The sequence below is a fragment of the Triticum urartu genome, chromosome 5A (genome assembly GCF_056163025.1).
Source record: "Triticum urartu cultivar PI428250 chromosome 5A, HENAU_Tu73, whole genome shotgun sequence".
NCBI lineage: Eukaryota > Viridiplantae > Streptophyta > Magnoliopsida > Poales > Poaceae > Triticum > Triticum urartu.
The window spans coordinates 665,777,945-665,797,593 of NC_141877.1; the positions used below are offsets into that span (position 1 = coordinate 665,777,945).

The 19,649-nt window shown below is 46.1% G+C and overlaps 3 protein-coding genes across 3 annotated transcripts; 1 reads left to right on the top strand and 2 right to left on the bottom strand.

Moving 5' to 3' along the window:
* Nucleotides 1-306: 306 nt before the first annotated feature.
* Nucleotides 307-2,784, bottom strand: LOC125506426 (short-chain dehydrogenase TIC 32 B, chloroplastic-like). Its single transcript, XM_048671240.2, has 4 exons — nt 1,902-2,784; nt 1,705-1,786; nt 1,476-1,610; nt 307-1,256 (listed from the first exon to the last, which is right to left on the bottom strand). The coding sequence occupies exons 1-4, from the start codon at nt 2,495-2,497 to the stop codon at nt 1,068-1,070; spliced, it is 1,002 nt and encodes a 333-aa protein (XP_048527197.2). The 5' UTR covers nt 2,498-2,784; the 3' UTR covers nt 307-1,067.
* A 3,379-nt stretch (nt 2,785-6,163) lies between these two features.
* Nucleotides 6,164-7,590, bottom strand: LOC147973883 (uncharacterized). The gene is made up of 5 exons (XM_087524822.1): nt 7,550-7,590; nt 7,316-7,445; nt 7,022-7,159; nt 6,874-6,970; nt 6,164-6,714 (listed from the first exon to the last, which is right to left on the bottom strand). Exons 1-5 carry the CDS (start codon nt 7,588-7,590, stop codon nt 6,164-6,166), a joined length of 957 nt encoding a protein of 318 aa, XP_087380948.1.
* A 10,310-nt stretch (nt 7,591-17,900) lies between these two features.
* Nucleotides 17,901-19,230, top strand: LOC147973884 (uncharacterized). Its single transcript, XM_087524823.1, has 3 exons — nt 17,901-18,078; nt 18,220-18,311; nt 18,688-19,230. The coding sequence occupies exons 1-3, from the start codon at nt 17,901-17,903 to the stop codon at nt 19,228-19,230; spliced, it is 813 nt and encodes a 270-aa protein (XP_087380949.1).
* The last annotated feature ends 419 nt before the right edge of the window (nt 19,231-19,649 follow it).

Below are 19,649 nucleotides of genomic sequence, written 5' to 3' on the forward strand. Positions count from 1 at the left end.
GGAAGAACAAAAAGATGGAGTGGGCTCAGACAATGTGGGGTAACAGAGGTCAGATAATGATCTGAAGAAGTGGAAGAAGATGATGAAGCAACACAACAACGGTATAAGAAGAGGAAGAGGATGAACTTTCACCTAGTTAGTATCGTTGACCTTTTTCCTATTCAATCATATTGGCTCTTAATAACTTGTACTGTCGTTTGCTAGTAGGTAGGATAAACTGCCATTTGTTTTCTTGTTAGAAGAAGACAATGTTCAGTGTGTGAAAAGATCACCACTAGTGAGAAGTGATGATCACATCAATAGTCGTTTGCAACCAAACAATGTGTTGTTTGTCTGACAACAGTGACACAGGCAACCAAACAGCGTGCTAACTAATTGCTCTCCTCACGCACGAAGCCTAATACAGACAACCAAACTATATGTAGATGTTGATTTTTAGTCTGCATTAGATCTAATAGACCCAATCAGCACAAAGTATGCAAAATGCCCTAAAACTCACCCCTTGTTTTGGAAACGTCCAACCCCAAGGGAGAAAGGCCACGGGCGCAATCATGCGGCCGTCAATGCGTACGAGCGGAGCCCCTCCCTTGTCCAAAGCATCGGGCTCATATGGAACGCCCGGTCGACGAGTCCAATCGAACGAGACAATTCGGGCCTTCTGTTCGCCCATGCACGCGCGCACAGCACCATGGCCATCTCGTAGTACGTAGTACTTCCAGAGCGTGCGTGCGTGCGGCACTGTGGCATCTCTCACTTCCCTGACACCAACGGCGCAGGCTACTACAGGACATATATGCACATCGGAATCTCACTGACAAAATACAGAAGTACTACTAGTACTACATGCGTGCATGTCACCGACCACCAAGTCAATCGACCTCTAGTCTACTAGTACTCGTATATGGTAGTATAATACACATGGATCTCATAGTTCAGCTCTTTCTTACAGAAACACGATCACTAATTGGACACTGCTACTACTAAAATATGTATATATGCATGTTACATCTACCAAGCGAGGAATATGTTTATACGGTTGTTGGACACAAACTAGAGCAGTCGGATACTCAGAAGTTCCAGTCCGGTTGACTGCTTGAGGCACTGATCATGTCCTCCGACGCCTGCCAGAGCCGCGCGGCCTCGCCGCGGCTTGCCGCGGCCGGCGACGGCAGCGCCTCGTTGCAGTCGGCGAGGTAGCGGCCGGACACGCCGGCCAGCCTCGGGTGCACCGCCGCGTAGCACGTGGTCGCCGCAGCCTGCACGCGAGAAGAGAGGGCGTCAGCAAGGAGAAGCGAGCGGCGCATGAACTCTGAAAAAGCAGGCAAAGCCTTGCCCTCCGGCGCGGCGCCGGCAGGCGGGGCTGGGCGCAGAACAGAGACGTATGCATGGCTCGGGGCCTGCCCGACACATGGAGCTAGCAATGGCCGGGTTTAATTAGAGGGGACGTGTGGTGGGCGGCACCGTAGATTAATCACCTGGGGGATGGTCTTGAGCAGCTTGGAGAGCAGCACGAAGACGAGATCTGTGATGAGGCCTTCTCGGTCGCGGTTGAGGCGCGTCCTCACGATGCCCGGGTGCACGCAGTTCACCGTCACGTCCGCGCCCATCTCCTGAAAAACCACAAGGCCCAAACGGAAGACAAAATTAACCTCTGAAGGACAGTTAGTCGAGTTGAAATGGCAAAAGGAGAGGAAAGCAACGGACCTGGAGGCGGGCGGCGAGCTCCTTGGTGTGCAGCACATTGGCGAGCTTCGACATCGCGTAGGCCTGCGTTGCGTCGTAGGGTCTGGACGCACGTACGTGCACATGCACATGCCAATGTTAATTACTAGCGGCGGCGGCTAAACAATGGCCAAACAATCAGCGTTAGGTGAAGGACTGATGAAAGATGCGATGCTTACATCTTGCGGCGGGTGACGAGCTGAAGGTAGTCGGCCCAGTCGCCGGAGAACCAGCCGTGCACGCTGGACGACACGTTCACGATGCGGCCCTGCACCCCCGTGGCCGCCGCAGTCTCCGCCATCTTTCCCAGCAAGAGCTTCGTCAGCAGGAAATGGCCGAGGTAGTTGGTGGCGAAGGTCATCTCGACGCCGTCCTCGGACAGCGCGAGCTGGCCGTGCGAGAACTTGCCGGCGTTGTTGATGAGGAGGTGGAGGGGCAGGCCGAGGGAGAGGAAGCGGCGAGCGAAGTCCCGGACGGAGGCGAGCGAGCTGAGGTCGAGGTGCAGCACGAGGACGTCGGCGCCGGGGCACTCGCCAAGGATGCGCGCGCGCATGTCCTCGGCCGCCTTCACGCTCCGCGCCGGGATGACGACCCTCGCCCCGCGCTTGGCCAGAACCCGCGCCGTCTCCGCCCCGATCCCCGACGTGGCGCCGGTGATGATGGCGGTGAGCGAGGCGAGGTCCGGGCAGGCGGCCGTGACCTCCTCGGCGGTGGACTTGGAGCCGAACCCGCTGGCGCCCGGGGAGCCCAGCAGGTACCTGGCCGCCTGCAGCATCGTCGGCCTCCGCGCAGGGGAGGTCACGGCCGGCCACCACGTCCGCACCGCACGTCTATCGTCCTGATGGACGCTCGGCACGCCCGCGGGGCTAGCTCGCTAGCTTGGCAGAGAGGAGAGCTAGGCGATGGGGAGGAGCTGAGGAAGTTATGGCGCCCGCCCACATTTATACAAAGCTCGGGGACCTCGCCCGCGCCGGGACAGGACCGGGGCGATCGAAAAAATAATCTACCACTACGGGAAGTACACTGCGGAAAGGCAAGGGGACGACGGGGCGCATTGACCGTGCGAATCAAGGAGCGACCCACCTCGGTCGGGAGGACGGAAAAACTAGCCAACGTCCGTGCGCGCGTGGCCGGCGACTGCCATCGCGGCCGATCGGCGCTGCCCAGCTAGCCGCGACAGCAGGCATCGTTGGCCTCGCTGCCGTTCGTGGCATTATTGCTGTCGAATTTCATTTGAGTTGACGGCAGAGGTCGCTAGCAGACCTGCATCCTGCCGGTGCCGGGACAAACCAACCAAGCCAGGATGTCCAGTCGTAATGGCGGAGAGTGGATAAGGGCGCAGGCACATCGACCGGTCGTGCATTGCATAGCACCACCTCACTCGTCGTTAGGTCTGTGTGGTCGGTGGGTCTCGGCTTATAGCTGACTATTTGTTCTTGAATCTTAACTTCTCAAATTTGTTCTTGAATTTAACTTCTCAAAAAATTGGTCGGTGGGTCTCGGCTTATGCATATTATGTATGGCGTTGGACACGGCTATTGTGATCCCGAGATAACAAACAGTAAAATTAAAAAAAATGTGAAATTTTCTGTGAAACATTAACAAATGTTTTGATGGCTTGCAAAATTTCATCACCAGATCCAGATGGCATCCGTGGAAAATGTGGCCAAAAAACAGAATGGATGCTGCAAAATATTAATTTCAAACTCATTTTGGAGCATCGATTTGTTTTGCCACGTCTTCATTGATGTCATCTGGTGATGAAATTTTGCAATCTATCAAAACATTTGTCAATGTTTCACACACAAAAAAAAACTTTTTTGTAATTTTACTATTCACCCGAGCACATGAACACGGGATTGGAATAGCACTTTCGCTTGGCTCTCTCATTTTGAGGGAAAGAGAAATCTTTCAACAGTTAATTCCTCAATTTTTGAGGAGTTATAGGTTTGAGGCTTCGTTAGGTTTTAACTCCACAAAATATGCCAATCTGAGAGTTTGGCCAGAGATGCTCTTAATTCTAAAAGAAGAAGAAAAGACACATGACGATCTTAATTCTGCAAAAGACACGGTTGGTTCCACGGTCACGAAAACCAGAATGTACTATAATGTTTACATGCATTGTTTTTTCTATTGTTGCCTCTTTGGTTAAAAAATAACTACAAAACCATATTTTGCTGGAATTTTGTATAGAAATTTTGAAGAATTCTACTTGTTATTATCTCTTTACATAGATTTTATTATTTGGTTTGTCAATCTAAAAAACAAATTTCTCTTTCTGTGTGAGGTGATGTTCTCATCGATAGCAAGACATCCATCACGATTTCATTAATATCGAAGTTTCACGACTTTTGTATTCAGTAGTGTAGTACTGTAGTTTGATTGTTTAAAATACCATGCTTTGTAGTAAGTCTTTATGGATTTTATTTTATTTTGCTTTTCTTGTTTGGCGCAACTATAAGATTCTAGTTTTTTTTTCAATTTCCTGTGAGATGCAGTGAGGCATGAGACCTCCAAATCCTCATGTCCTATTATGTGCTTTAAGAAATATATTTGGTGTAGGTAGCTTCACACACTTGTGTCTCTCCAACACCTTGGTGTTGTCTACACCAACAAAAACGGGTTCCCAATACAAGTTTAAGATACCAACCTAGCATTTTCCAAATATGAGTGACGAACTATAAATGCATTTTTCACATATCCTATTAGAACCAAGAGATATTGAGTTTAAGACCGAATGGCACACTTAAAAGTATAAATTATACTCCCGCCGTCTTAAAATAAGTGCCTCAACTTTGTACCGACTTTAGTGCAACTAGCAAAAGGGCCCATGCGTTGCAACGGGAGAAAAGAATACCACGCACTTTTAATTGACAAAAATGGTCTATAATCTGAGTATTTGTAGTTACGGCCGAAACAAAGATGATCTTTGCCTACAAAAGCGCAAGTTCAAGATTTCACATGTCTTCTATTTAAACACGGCTTGCATGTAGATTTAATATGTAAACATCAAATTCTTTTTTTTGCGGGGTAAAGAAACATCAATTTCGTCTTCAACCCTTATTCTGTTGAGATGTTTATCCACAATCCGGATCAGTAACGATATGAAAGAAAGACAGATATCGAGGGTTTTTTATAAAATAGCATGACAACCTAAGAATACATTTTTTTTATTAGTAGGTATATAAGTTATACTAAACATAATACGCTTATTTTGGGACGGAAGGAGTACTAGACTAACTTTTTGGATTAATTTGAATTGCTTATCACAGGGCCAGCTACGGGCCCGTTTGGATACTCTAACTTAGTTAGAGGTTAGAGTTAGTTTCTAACTTCATGACTAAGGGGTTGTTTGGTTTGTGACTAACTTTGCCGAAGATTGCCGCACCTAAGGTTAGGCAAGTTTGACCAACTTAGTTGAGTGTTTGGTTCAAGCCACACCTTAGGCAAGCCACTTTTGGGCCCCACATGGCATACACACAAAAAGTGTGGCAAAATTCCCTTAGACTTGCCAACTTGTGACTCTCATTTTGATGAAATAATCTTAGACAAGCTTGGCAAAAATGTGTGACAAAATGTGGCAATGCTAGGCCTAGAACCAAACAATCCCTAACCTTGAACTAATTCTAGCCAAAAAGGTGTTTGGATGACAGGGGTAGATTGACAATATATGCGCATGATGAAGAAAGAAAAGTGATTTTTCAGTGGGCCTCATAAAAACTAGCTCCAATTAGCATCACTTGGCTGGCGGGATAAAGAGAGAAAAGTGATTTTTCAGTGGGCCCCATAAGAACTAGCTCCAATTAACTCTTTTGTGTTTTTTTGGAGGGCTAGATGCAACTAGTTTCAATCTAACCCTCATGTTTGAATAATTTAGGGCTATTTGAGTCCAATTAGGTCAAACTAACCCATGATCCAGGGCCTACGTACGATGCAGCAAAGCTAGCAAGTCGATCGCTGAACAAAAAGCTTGTGGCAGGCAAGCTAGCGATCGAGTGAAGGAGGACGCAGGGCGTAGAGCCAGCCGCCTGCAGTGCCATCCATCACTCCATGGTTAGGCTGTGTGGCCTGTGGCCTGTGGGCATGCCCTGCGCCCAGCTGCCCGTGCCACAGTGGTGCATGCATGCAGACATGCGCTCGATGGATCGATGGATCGCCATTAGGCCAATTTCATCGCGCGACCATAAACGGACGTCCGTTTTGTTCTGTTTTTATCTTTTTGAGTAGGAATTTGGGGTCGTGTCCGGGCCTGTCCTGGGATGCGGTGGCCGTGCGCCCAACGCGCGGCCGCATCCTTTTGCCCCATCCTATTCGTCAGGGCCAAGAATTGCCCAAATTTGCATTAAAACTAGTTTCGAACCCAAATATTTGTATGAAAATTAAAATAGTTTTACAACCCAATTGAAATTGTCTTGACTGAACATAAAATGGACAGATACATCTATTGGTTGCCAACGTGATCCCACACGTGCTCAACCAAGTCATTTTGAAGATTCACATGAGTGTGCCAATCACACATCTCACGGTGGAATTGGGCAAACTGTTCAAATGTGGCCGGGTCTTGATGCAGGGGCTCAATATTTTCACCTTGATAATCAAATCCTTGGTCGAAGATACTCTCATCACGCTCGTCCTCGACGATCATGTTGTGCATGATCACACAAGCAGTCATCACCTCCCAAAGCTTCCTTTCATCCCATGACAGTGCAGGGTTTCGAACGATACCCCACCGGGATTGAAGCACACCAAAAGCACGTTCCACATCCTTTCTAACACTCTCTTGCATTTGGGCAAATCTCTTTCTATTCTCACCTTGGGGTTTCGAGATTGTCTTCACAAAAGTTGACCACTGAGGATATATACCATATGCTAGATAGTATCCCATGTTGTAATGGTGGCCGTTGATCTCAAAGTTGACAGGTGGGGAGCGGCCTTCTGCAAGCCTCGCGAAGACTGGAGAACGCTGCAGCACGTTGATATCATTGTGAGAACCTGCCATGCCGAAGAAAAAATGCCATATCCAAAGATCTTGTGATGCCACCGCTTCTAATATGACAGTGCACCCGTTAACATGCCCCTTCTACTGGCCCTGCCAAGCAAATGGACAGTTCTTCCACTCCCAGTGCATACAATCTATGCTGCCAAGCATACCTGGAAAACCTCTAGCTGCGTTGGTCGCCAACAATCTCTCTGTATCAACGGCAGTTGGCTGCCTCAAGTACTCTGGGCCAAAGACCTCGATCACAGCCTGGCAAAACTTATACATTGACATCAGACATGTTGTCTCACTCATACGCACATACTCATCCACCAGATCGCCTGGAATTCCATATGCAAGCATGCGGATGGCTGCTGTGCATTTCTGGTAGGAGGAGAATCCAAGCTTGCCAAGGGCATCCGTCTTGCACTCGAAGTATGGGTCATGAGCAACCACTCCCTCTCGGATACGATTGAACACATGCTGGCCATACGAAAACGGCGACGAAATTTATCCGGCCTGAAGAGCGGGGTGTTGGCAAAGTAATCTGCATAGAGCAGGGCGTGGCCTCTCTCCCTGTTGCGGTTCAGGTTGGGAGCACGGCCAGGGACTGACCCCCCTGTACCGTGGAAGCTGCCGTTGAATATGGTCGTGAACGACCAGTGCAGCCACCACAAGATCGTCATCATCCGACGACGAATCGTCCGATGAACAAAGGAAGTGATGGTAGAAAAACTCGTCTCCACTGTCCATACATTTGTTGGCAAAAGGTCGAACACCTTGCGCTCGTGGTGGCGAAGAGGCCGCGATGATCACCTCGACGCAGCAGGGTGGTTGCCGGCCGGCTACAGGCCGCTCTGGAGCTTGTCGGAATCTGCCTCGGCCGCCATGGTACGTCGTCGGCAGTCGTGTCCCCTCTGCCACCGGCAAGGACGGCGAGGGCCAAACCTCCTCCGATCGACGACCAAAACTACGGCGGAAGCGCGGGCGTGGTGGCGGCCATGTCGAGACGTGGTTTGGTACGGACGGCGGGGGGGGGGGGGGGGGCTGCGCGGTGAGGAGGCGGCCGGAGAATAGCGGCGGCGCCGGCGGCGGGGCGGGGCGGAGAGAGAGGGTGAAGCGTTGGGAGCGGAGAGACTGCTAATGTCCCCGAAAGACGGGCCACGGGAGGGACAAGGGCGTGCGTCGAGGCCGTCCGCGCGCGTCCGTTTCACCCCAAACCGAGCGCAAGTTTGGGCCAAGGATGAGTCGAAAGCGGACGGAATCCGGACATTTGTCCGTTTGCGCCCGCACGCTGGGCCGTCTCGTTTGTCTCTTTTACCCCAAACAGACGGAGGCGGACAGAATAGGGTCGCGCGGTGAAGTTGGCCTTAAAGTAGCTTAGCCCTAGCCAGGCATAGCTCTCCGCGATTCGTATGCACCAAGGTCAACCGCCCTGTACTCCCGTACTCGGATGGATACGCACGCTGCTCTAGTGTGGATGGATCTCCTTGGCGGAACGCACGTAAATCTGCCTGCGGCTCGCTGCATGCTGCCGCGCTGTTGGGATCGACCGAGACAGGCGTCGCAGCAGGTCGCACCCCCTGCTCGCGATTCATGGTGGCTGCTGTAGGGAGTGCGGCCGCTCTGCTCCTCGGCTCGTGCCATCCCCTGCTCGGCTAAGTTCGATCAGGTGCCCAGATTTCGGGAGGAGCGCGTGCCCATGCATGCGCCTGTGGCGCTCGTGTGCTGGATGAGACGAGACGCCGGCACGCACGGGGGCACACAGGCAGCCTAGGAGTACTGCGTAACGTACGTAGGCGTACTTGACATGCACGGTCTCCATCAATGGCCGAGCCAAGCACTCGCACCAGTCGTGCGTAGTGGGAGAGTACATTGTGTCCCCAGAACTATGCGCGCGTGTCATGGACAAAGGTGGCCGTCCGGTCTCGATCCATCACGTCGGTCGCAAAGTGCAGCAGATGCTCTTCGAGACTCCTGGCTAAACTAGAGAATTAGACATAGAGCCAGCACGGCCTGCCTCTGCGTATGCTTGAGATCTGATCTGATCTGATCTGATCGAAGTCGAAGCTCCCAACTTGCATGCTCAAACAGAGAAACAAGAGGATCCGACGATCAAACATGCATGCTCTGTAGTACCTGCGCACCTACTCACTGTTTACCTGTCCACTCTAGATCTTCTAGCCCATCCTTTTCTGCAGTTAAAACTCCTCGTACATCGCGACGATCCTACAGTAGTAGCTAGCTTTTTCAGACTATTCACTGCTCAACCACTGCCGCCGCGCTAGTAAATCCAACCTTTAATATCGCGACGATCCTACAGTAGCTAGCTTTTTCTGTAGCTGCTTAGGGCATGTTTGGTTCTCAGTTTAGGATTGCCACGTTTAACCTTAGTCATACCATAACATATTGCTCATGTTTTTAGTTCATTGACATACTTGTTGCATGTCACACTTCTCTAGTTATATGATCCACGTGTCATAGAGTCAATTTCTGATCAAATCTTGTCACATTTGTGATCGTCATTTTGTTAGCCATATTTTTTATGGCAGACACACTTTGTCTAAGGCTAGTTGTGGCAATGTTAGGTGGGTGTTTGCTTCTAACTATACCTAAGGCAAGAATTTTTTTATGAGTAGTGAACCCCACATGTTATAGACACAAAAAGTATGGCAAGATTCTTTTAGTCAAGCCAAAGTGTGGCTAACAATTTGAGGGGTTGTTTGGTTCCCAGCCACACCTTGCCACACTTTGCCACAGCTAACCTTAGGCAAGTTTGACCAAATTAGGTAAGTGTTTGGTTCTAGCCACACCTAAGGCAAGAATTTTTTTTATGAGCAATGAACCCCACATGTCATAGACACAAAAAAGTATAATAAAATTCCCTTAGGCAAGCCAAAGTATGGCTAACAATTTGAGCAACTCAACTAAGACAAATATGGCAAGTGTGATAACAATCATGTGGCAATATATGACAAAGGTAGTCACAATCCAAACAGCCACCGAGCAACTCAAGTTAGACAAGTGTGACAAAAATAATATGACAACATAAGACAAACATAATCACAATCCAAACAAATCTTCAAAATAGCGAGGCCAAACGTTAAGGTGCGTACCTAATCAGCAGGGTCTGTCCAAGGGCGCATCGGTCTGCACCATCCCATGGATCAACTTGTGAACAGAGCAGCAGGAGAATAATAACTACGGCAGGCCTGGTCGACGCTGTGCTGACATGATCAAAGCAGGGATCGTGGCAGCAGATTAATCAATCAATGCTATGCTATGCTTGTTAAGAAAAGACAGACAGGTTTCGACACGGGCATTAAATTGAAAGCGAGACAACGACAATCGAGGGAAGGAAAGAGGACCGGGTCGGATGCATGAGAGCAGGCCGGTGAAGTGTACGTGATGCGCCTGCTTTCACTAGGTAGAGTAAGAAAAATCTACACTGCCTTAAGATGCTTTCGCCGGTGCACCCGCCGGAGGGGTTGAAGAGGGGCCAGCGGAGCGGAGCACGTTGACTAATGCCCTGAAGAGAGCGAGATGGAAGAAGTGCTACCGGTCAAAGAGCAACATGCATGCACGTGAGGGTGTAGGCGTCAAGATTGGCTAATGGATTGAGACTGATCCATGCCCGTTTCGGGCGGAACACAAGTACGTACATGTCCATCGACCGCTCACACACCGCCCAAATGCCATGTTCCCGTACGTTTTCCCGCGTGCTTTATTAGTGATCGATCGATGAGTGACCCCGCATGGCACATGCACGATCTACGATAAAAGCAATGCACTATCAGGCAGATAAATACGTAATATAGGAGAACTGTGTGGAGCTTTACGACGTGATAAGTAATTATCGTCTCAATTCTCACCATATGCATGTGTGATGGTAATAGCAGGTGGTCAATAGTCCATTCCTTGGGACGCTCAACATATGCAGGTGCATGGACCTCAGTGACACTTGTTTTTGTTTAGTGAGCGTACGTGCACTACCCCTCTAAACTAATCGTCAGGACATGATGTCGCCCACGGCTTGGACACGGCACGGCGGACGAAAAGTCTGGTGACGTCGCCTCACCACGTACCATGTGACCATGTCCCATCTATCTCCTCGACCGTGCGTGCTTGGGTACTCGTGCCTTTTCTTGGGATGCGGACATGAGCGGACGAGAGGAAGAAGGCCGTAGGAGTAGGACCCAACACCATGAAGGAGAGGTTCCATCCTGCCTGCCTGCTGCCTATCCCCGCCCTTCCGCTCCGGCCCCGGCCCCGGCTTTCGGCCGGGGACGTCGCCGCCTTGCCGCCGTGTGCCATGCATGCACCATGCGTACGTACCGTTCGTGTGCTAGCTCGCTGTTGTCGCACAGCGCGAACAGGCACATGCATGCAGCCTATGTCCATCGGTCTATCGCCGTCCATCTTCTTTACGCTGTTGCGTCTGCATGCACGGGCGTCGTCCTCGACATGCATGGCACGGCCACCTTGTCGGCATGGCGCGTCGCAGTTTTCGCACGAGGGGTTTCACCCACTGTTTGTAACCCTGCGCGGTCTGATGCGTCGCTTCGTCGATCACCTGCAGTGCCTTCTCTGCCCATGCACGGGTGCAGTGCGCCCATGCAGGTTTACCTTCCATAGTCGAGACACACAGTACGCACTCATGCAACGCTGCAGCTTCTACTGAGTGCACACCTACGTAAGCTTTGCAGTTTGCAGTAGAGTAGCTGGGCGTTTGACGTTTCTCGTCATGGATATTTCGCGACTAACCTGTGCGCCTTTGTAAACCAACCTACATGTACACTTTAGTTTGGAGATGTATACTTCCAGAAAACAAAAGCGGTCAATGTGAAATCAGGTGTGTGCTACTCGCATTCGAGGCTTAGGTTGATCAAATACACTTGGATAATCAACCACGTACTGAGATAGTAGCATTTGCAGGGATTATATGTGCATCAATGCATCATGACCGACTGTTGATCCTTGCCCACGACAAAGAAAGAACACGGTGCGTGCGTGCATGGAACCAGGTAAGGTATTACATGCATACTTTGAAGCGCACTTGTCAAATCAAGAGCGGTGATCTCCATGCCCTTGTCGTCTTCGCTTGGACTCGCACACAGTTAAACAACTGCTCCTGTGTTTGGGATTACTTGAACACATCGAACTACTAGATCCTAGTTGTAGCATCATGTTACATTCGTCATTCGAGAATGAATAGTGAAAGTCGCCTCTACTCTGGTCAAAGGAGCAAAGTTCTTGAGATTCTTTCAATCAAGAGATCCCCATGCACTTGACACCTACAGAGTAGTAGCTCTCTAGATCAAGTAAATTATTGACCATGCCTTGACAAAACGGGTAAGGTTTCACAAAGTACCTAAGAGCATGGTTAATAATATAGCCAATTGCCGGCTATCTGCAGCTGCCATGTCATCTAAAATTATTATGTGTAGAGCGGAAGGGGGCTCTTCCGGTAGCGCCTGCATGATTCGTTTAAACGTGAAAGCACATTGTGCCCTACGATATGCACATCATCCATAAACGCAATATAAAGTCATTGTCTATTGAAGGTACACCATCCAGACCACCGTCACTAAGTTTGTGGCGTGCTTGGTTGGCTAGAGGCAATGTGACTATTACACGCTGCAACCGTAGAGATCGTAAATTTTGCTTCTTCGTGCTCAACTTGTCGATTGAATCATTCATTCACTCAATGTTGCTCTACACATTATGTATCCCGTACACGCTGTCATGATGTACCACATGATAGAGGGACAACCATGTACATATATACACTGTTGGATAAAACTGAGGGGGCAGTATGCGTGGGATGACATGATCCGTTCATGCAAAACTGGTTAAACATCCGGTAAATCTCGTTGAATTTGAACTGTTTCTTGTTGAAACTATTGTTATACTAGACTTACTTACATGCTATGTATGGATGATTTGTGTTATTTTCTACCCAAACTTTGAGAAATTTCGTGGTGTTTGATGAGTTTCATTCGGGAGACAATTTATAGGTCAGCGTACGTAGGAGATGCCCTAAGTAGTCTGCTGAAGATTATACGAGAGTTTTGAACACATACAATGGCCGATATCTCTAAAAGCAACTGAGGCATTGGTGTACCTTGTAGGTCAGCGTAGGGAACTGTCTGCATAATGATCAATTTTCTAACCTTTTCTTTTGTTCCATAGCCCTTGTCTTGATGTGAATATGTCAAACTAAGATACCCACCCAACCATGCACAGCTAGTACTAGTATTCATTAGCTTAATTCGATCCCTCATCTGTTGCATGTATCCGGTGCGTTTTTTATTACAACAACTGACATGAAACTTATCTAGTTGCCTCATCAGGTTGATTACCTACACCAACTCTAAATTTCGGCCATGCTCAACCTTACAAAAGAAACCCACCTTGTTTCTCGCCCACCAACTGTTTGACCACTGCTTGATCATTTACTGGAATTTTTTCAATGGAAACTTGATCACTTGTTAGTTTACATTGATCATTGTTCACATCAAGGATTCATTTGGTAGTCTCTGCATCTGCAAAATCTTTGTTGTATACCTGTGTTACAAGTAGCACACATGTTGGTTGTGCCTGTATGAATAAGTTGGACATGGCAAATCCTAGCTAACCTGTGAGCTCTTGCTGTACCCAAACCAATCACACATGCTAATCAGTTGTCTCATGCTGCCACTTGGGAGGTGTCAAGCTTATGATCACAAGATATAGTTCTTGTTTCTATCAGTTTGGATTATTGGTTAGTTAGTATATACTACTAACGCTGCATATATTCAACTACTTATTCATCACCAAACCTCATATCATGCTCTTGCAAGTACGCAACTGCCATGTGGCCTGACTATTTGTTTATCTCTGCTATTGACTGATCACTGATTGCTTAATTAGTGGCCTGATGTATCTAACCTAAAAAATATTGCTGCTGCCAGTTGGAATCATCGCCTCTCTCTCGTGCGCCTGTCCTGATTATGATCTGATCAATTTTGTCTTGTCTTCTGCCCTCTGAGATGCCAAAAAGCAAACACGACTTATGTGTGTGTTAACAGTACCAATCGGAAATCATATCTACCTCTAAAAAATATATAAAAGTGTTTTGATCATTAAAATAGTGATCTAAATGCTCTTATATTTTCTTTACAGAGGGAGTACTTTGCAAATTGCGAGACCTTTCATTGGCTTTGTTTTACTTGGTGCATATTGAGTATACACTATGTTCTGTCAGGAAGTAGTGGTTTGCTACTGATTCTACATGGCCTATCATTTGGCCATGCAAAATGATATTATGCACCAAGATTCCCGTGTCGCTTTACCAGAAAATCGCCCATTTGGTCAGCATATACATATAGTTAAACGCCTATTTACCCGGCCTATGTATTTGGGAGACGATCGATGCACTAGCTAGAGTGGTTTAATTTCTACAGTGTCTGACTGAAACTGAAGAACGGTCAAGATTTTTGACTATAGGTACTCCTACCCTGCGGCATTTGTTAATCTATCTAAGTAGGGGGCTCGCATATATTTATCAGTTTGGATTCAGTTCAGATCAGTGCACGGCAGGAGATGGAGCACCCTATGCAGCTTGCCTGGTTGTCCGTGGCGTTAGGTTGGGAAGGCGCGTGAGAGGCCATTGTTTATTATTCACAAGCCATCGGATTAATTATATGGTTAACCCCTGTCACACAAACCTAATATTCCATGCGTGAAGCATTGTGCCTTCACGAGTCCAACCTCCCAGATCAAAAGTCCACGAGTCTATCCCATTGACTCAAGGATGGCAAGGGGTAGGGTATGGACAGAGTAGAGCAATATCATATCCATACCCGTATAGTTAATGGGTACAAAATTCTACCCATACCCATACCCATGGGTATGAAACTTTAAACATATCCATATTGGACGGGTACCCGTACCCATTGGGTACCCAGCGGGTAGAACAAATAGGACACAAGTTGTTCACAATTTTACACTCATCGATAGCACACTTGACAAAAAAATCAATTATCTCAGCTCAATAACAGGTACATGAGTAAATGACCACTATAAAAATTTAGAAATCACAACATACGCATAATAGGAGTAGCCGAGTCACACGACAAATTAATGATTAATCGACGAAAACTTAACATTAGTTCACAAGCGGGTAGAGTATGGGTATACCCGCGGGTACGAGGTTATACCTGTACCCTATCCATGACTTAATGGGTAGGGTTTGGGTACTACCCATGGGTATAAAAATGTGTCCATACCCTGCCCATGCGGGTACGGTACCCATGGGTAAAATTGCCATCCTTACATTGACTACTGATTACTACTACAAGGATTGCTTGTTTGACCACTGATTAAAGGTGCATGGCCCAAGGAGAGCATGTACACTAGTGCACCGTCAAAGATGAAAGTGCCCTTCTCCACCCGACCTCACATGCACCCTTGTGAATGGTAAAATAAAAAAGTAAAAAAAAAGGTCAAAAAAATCTGATTTTTTTAGACGTACTTTGATGCATTCTGAACATGCGTTCAAAATTTCATGAGGAAAAAACATTCCAAAAATGCTACATAAAAAAAATTACACTCCAAAAAGTCTCTTTCTCAAGAGTATCAATTTTGTTCTTTTACGGCCAAATTTTTTGGAATGTTGTTTCTTGATGAAATTTTGCATGCGTGTTCATAATTCGTCAAAGTTTGTCTTCAAAAATTTTCAGATTTTTAACTATTTTTTGATTTATACTATTCATGGGGGTGCATATGAGCTCAGGTGTAGAAACTTCATGTCCCGTCAAAGAACTCCTTTTTTGTCAATACTAGTTTTGTGTCAGAGTAATCAGACAAAATTATTTCTTGAAATAGACTTTTGTCCCGCTTTATATATAAAGCAATCAACATATCCAAACAGCAAGTCAAGTGCTGCACCGAAAATAAGACAATTTACTGGGGCAACAACACAAACACAAGCTCAGTCCAATAGAAACTTAGGTTGGGCTGGCGGAGGGATGAGTGGAGCTTCTGTATGACATGTACTGGTGTTTCATTAGTCCCTTGATCGGATACCCGAAGCTCGCTTTGAGGAAGCAGTGCCATTTGGTTTTTCCTTCGGCCAGAAGCCCAAGAGAAATTATAAAAGAAAGAGGAAAAAAGACCAGCGGGTCGCCACAAGCCCAAGAGGGATCTCCGGCGGAGAGCCAGCCAACGTGCGGCAGCAGTCATCACGCCCACCATGTTTTTCCTTTTTGACGAAGTGCTGCAAAGTACGGCTTTCATTTATACTTGAAGGGTTGGGCATGCTTTACTGCGCTGTTGGAGTTGTTGTGTTCCTTCATTATTGTTGGGTTTCTTCAGAAAATAACCAGTCTGTCTCAAAATATAAAATGCATTACCTTTTTGATAAGTAAAACCTTTTAAGTTTGATAAAATTTGTAAAAGAAAATATCAAAATCCATAATATCAAATCGATATTTCTAAATTCATCATGAAATGAATTTCCATATTTTTTTGTTTAATATTGTGGATGTCGGTATTTTTGTTCTCAACTTGGTCAAAGTTAAAGAAATTTGACTTTCTATAAAACTAATACCCCTTATATTTTGACCCATGGAATATTTAATTTGGCGAATGGAGAGATGATAGAGTGTGTTTTATTTTTATTTATAATGCGGCTATTTCCTTTTTTTGCGGGGTGAAAGAAATCTCCATTAAGCTCACGGGGGCCTTTCTTTATGTGATTCTGTGTTATCCGCTAACCAACCTATATATATGTGGGGAAATTTCTATGTCGGTGGTCGCATGTATTACTATATATATTGGTGCTACAATATCACATGGTGGTGCTTCTTTTTTCAGCTGGTGGGAGGGTGCGCGGGATTGATATGTTTTTATAGGCCGGTTGTTGTTGATTGATTTGAAAAATCATTGGCCCGGTCAAAGTCGTAAACCAAATCCAAAATTAAATATCTCAATTGAACGAAAGAGTTTCAAAACTAAGGAACACAATGAATTAAAAGAATTGAATGGAAGAGCTTGTTGACGCGGTCAAACTAGGTTGGCCCGATTCTAAATTGTATACCTTAACTAACTGTAAGGACTTAAAAGTTAGAAAACATAATGTATAGTATTTAAGTATTGAATGAGAGTGCTTTGAGAAATTGTTGACCAGATCAAAATTAGGTGACCTAATTCTAATTGAAGATCTCAACTGAATATGGGCTCTTTAAAACTAGAGAGCTTAGTGTTATAGAGTATTAGGGAAGGAACAGAGATACATGAGCGTAACTAGAAAATATAGGCCATGCAGGCAGAATCGGACACGATTGAACTGGAAAAGGTGTTGCTCTTCAGTTCTCCGCCGACGGGCATGGCAGTATGATTGTAGAGGGAAGAGGGTGTTTCCTTTTAGTTCTTCTTTGTCTCTATTGATCACAAGTGCTGTGCAGCTGCAGGAGTGTAGAACTGTCTGTAGAGGGCCCACGTTGCTTATGTCTGAAGTGTGATACAGTACTACAACTAAAATACGCCTTTTCCCATGCTTTTGCTTCGGAAAGGAAAAAGAGGAACACCATTAGAAGACTGAAACAGGATGATGGTTCATGGATAAATAATGCAGACCAACTGAGGCAACACGTTGCAAAATACTTTTTTAGTATCTCCTCTTCGGCTACTGGACAAAATTATGAACAAGTTCTTCATGCAGTTCAGCCTAGAGTTTTAGCACAAATGAATAACATCCTCTGTTCAGAGTACACAGAAGAAGAAGTTAAAAAATGCTCTAGCAAGCATTGGAGACCTGAAAGCACCAGGACCTGATGGCATGCCGGCAGTGTTTTCTTAAAAGATTTTGGAATACTGTTGGTAATCAGTTAGAAATGAAGTACTCAAAGTACTAAATGGAGGAGAAATGCCAGATGGCTGGAACAACACAATGATAGTACCCATCCCAAAGACTACAACACCGGAAGAGTTGAAGGATCTGCGACCAATAAGCCTATGCAATGTGGTTTACAAACTAATCTCCAAGGTAATTACAAATAGGCTTAAATTAATCCTTCCTGATATTATCTCGGCAAATCAAAGCGCTTTCGTTCCAGGATGGTTGATATCTGACAATATTCTTCTAGCCTATGAGCTGACACATTTCCTGTAGAGAAAATGAAGTGGAAGGAAATGATATGCAACAATTAAATTAGACATGAGTAAAGCATATGACCGGGTGGAGTGGAAATTCTTGCAAGGAATGATGCTGCGACTGGGTTTCAATCGAAGATGGACCGAGCTCGTGATGAAATGCGTCACTACCGTCAGATATCAAGTAAAGGTGAATGGGAATGTAACAGAGACCATCATTCCAGAGCGCAGGCTTCGCCAAGGTGATCCCTTGTCCCCGTACTTTTTCCTAATTTGTGCCGAGGGTTTCTCGGCCTTGTTACATGAAGCTGAATGAAATGGAAGATTAAAAGGAATAAAAATTTGTAATAATGCCCCAAGTGTAAGCCATTTATTGTTTGCAGATGATTCACTCCTCCTCATCGTAGCAGATAGAAATAGTGTGCAGGAAGTGAACACAATATTAAGCAATTATGAAGCATGCTCAGGTCAAGTGGTAGGAGAAGGCCAATTTGGCTCCCGGGCTCAGCTGCACCCGCTCCGACGAACAAAATCAAAACAAATACTAGAAAAATTCAAAAAATTCCATTTTTTGTGTGGTAGATAATTTGATGCGTGAGGTTCGATGCAAATTTCAACTCGTTTGGACATTTGAGCAGCTTTCTGCAAAAAAGACAAAATCGAGGTTTGTAAAAAAGTTTATTGTTCATGAACTGTTTTGACCCAATTTGTCTTTTTTTTCGAGAGCTGCTCAGATATCCAAATGAGTTGAAATTTGAAGAGGACCTCACACATTAAATTATCTAGCACACAAAAAAAATCGGATTTTTTTGAATTTTTCTAGTATTTGTTTTTGATTTTTTTCTGAGCAGGAGCATCTGAGCCCGGGCTCAGATGCGGAAAAATCAGCTATCATGTTTAGCAAAAATACAAAAGTTGAAGATAAAGATGACCTGATGAAGCAGCTGAACATTGCAAAGGATGGCTTCTCAGGGAAATATTTTGGACTGCCGGTGTACATCGGTAAATCTAAAGCAAAGGCATTTCAATACTTGAAGGAGAAAGTGTGGAAGATATTGCAGGGATGGAAAGAGAAGTTGCTCTCTAAAGCAGGAAAGGAGATCCTAATCAAGGCGGTTGCGCAGGCCATACATGTTTATGCCATGGCATGTTTTGATCTTACTAAATCATTGTGTGATGAGATCAGCTCGATGATAGGGCAATACTGGTGGAGTAATATGGACAAAGAGAACAAGATACATTGGGTGAGTTGGGAAAATAGGACAAAGCCAAAGAAAGATGGCGGGCTGGGATTCAGAGATCTGCATTCTTTCAACCTCGGCCATGCTAGCAAGGCAAGCCTGGAGAATTTTAAAGAATCTCATGTCCCTATGCGCCGAAATACTGTCAGCTAAGTACTTCCCGGACCAAGATCTCTTAAATGCCGTCCCGGACCAAGATCTCTTAAATGCCGAAGCGAAGAGTGGAATCTCCTATTGCTGGAGAAGCATACTGAAAGGAGTCAAAGTGTTGCAAAATGGTATTATTTGGAGAGTGGGGGATGGGAAGAATATTAACATATGGCCGGATCCTTGGCTCCCAAGAGATAGCTCAAGAAGGGTCAAGTCTACGAGACGAAATCATTTACTCACAAGAGTCGCCGAATTGATTGAATTGATTGACCCAGTTTCGCACTCATGGGATGCACAACTTATTGAGCAGACCTTTAGTGAAGAAGATGCAAATACTATACTCTCAATCCCAATACAGGAGGGAGCAGAAGATATAATAGCATGGCATTTTGATAAAAGGGGGAACTTCTCTGTAAATTCAG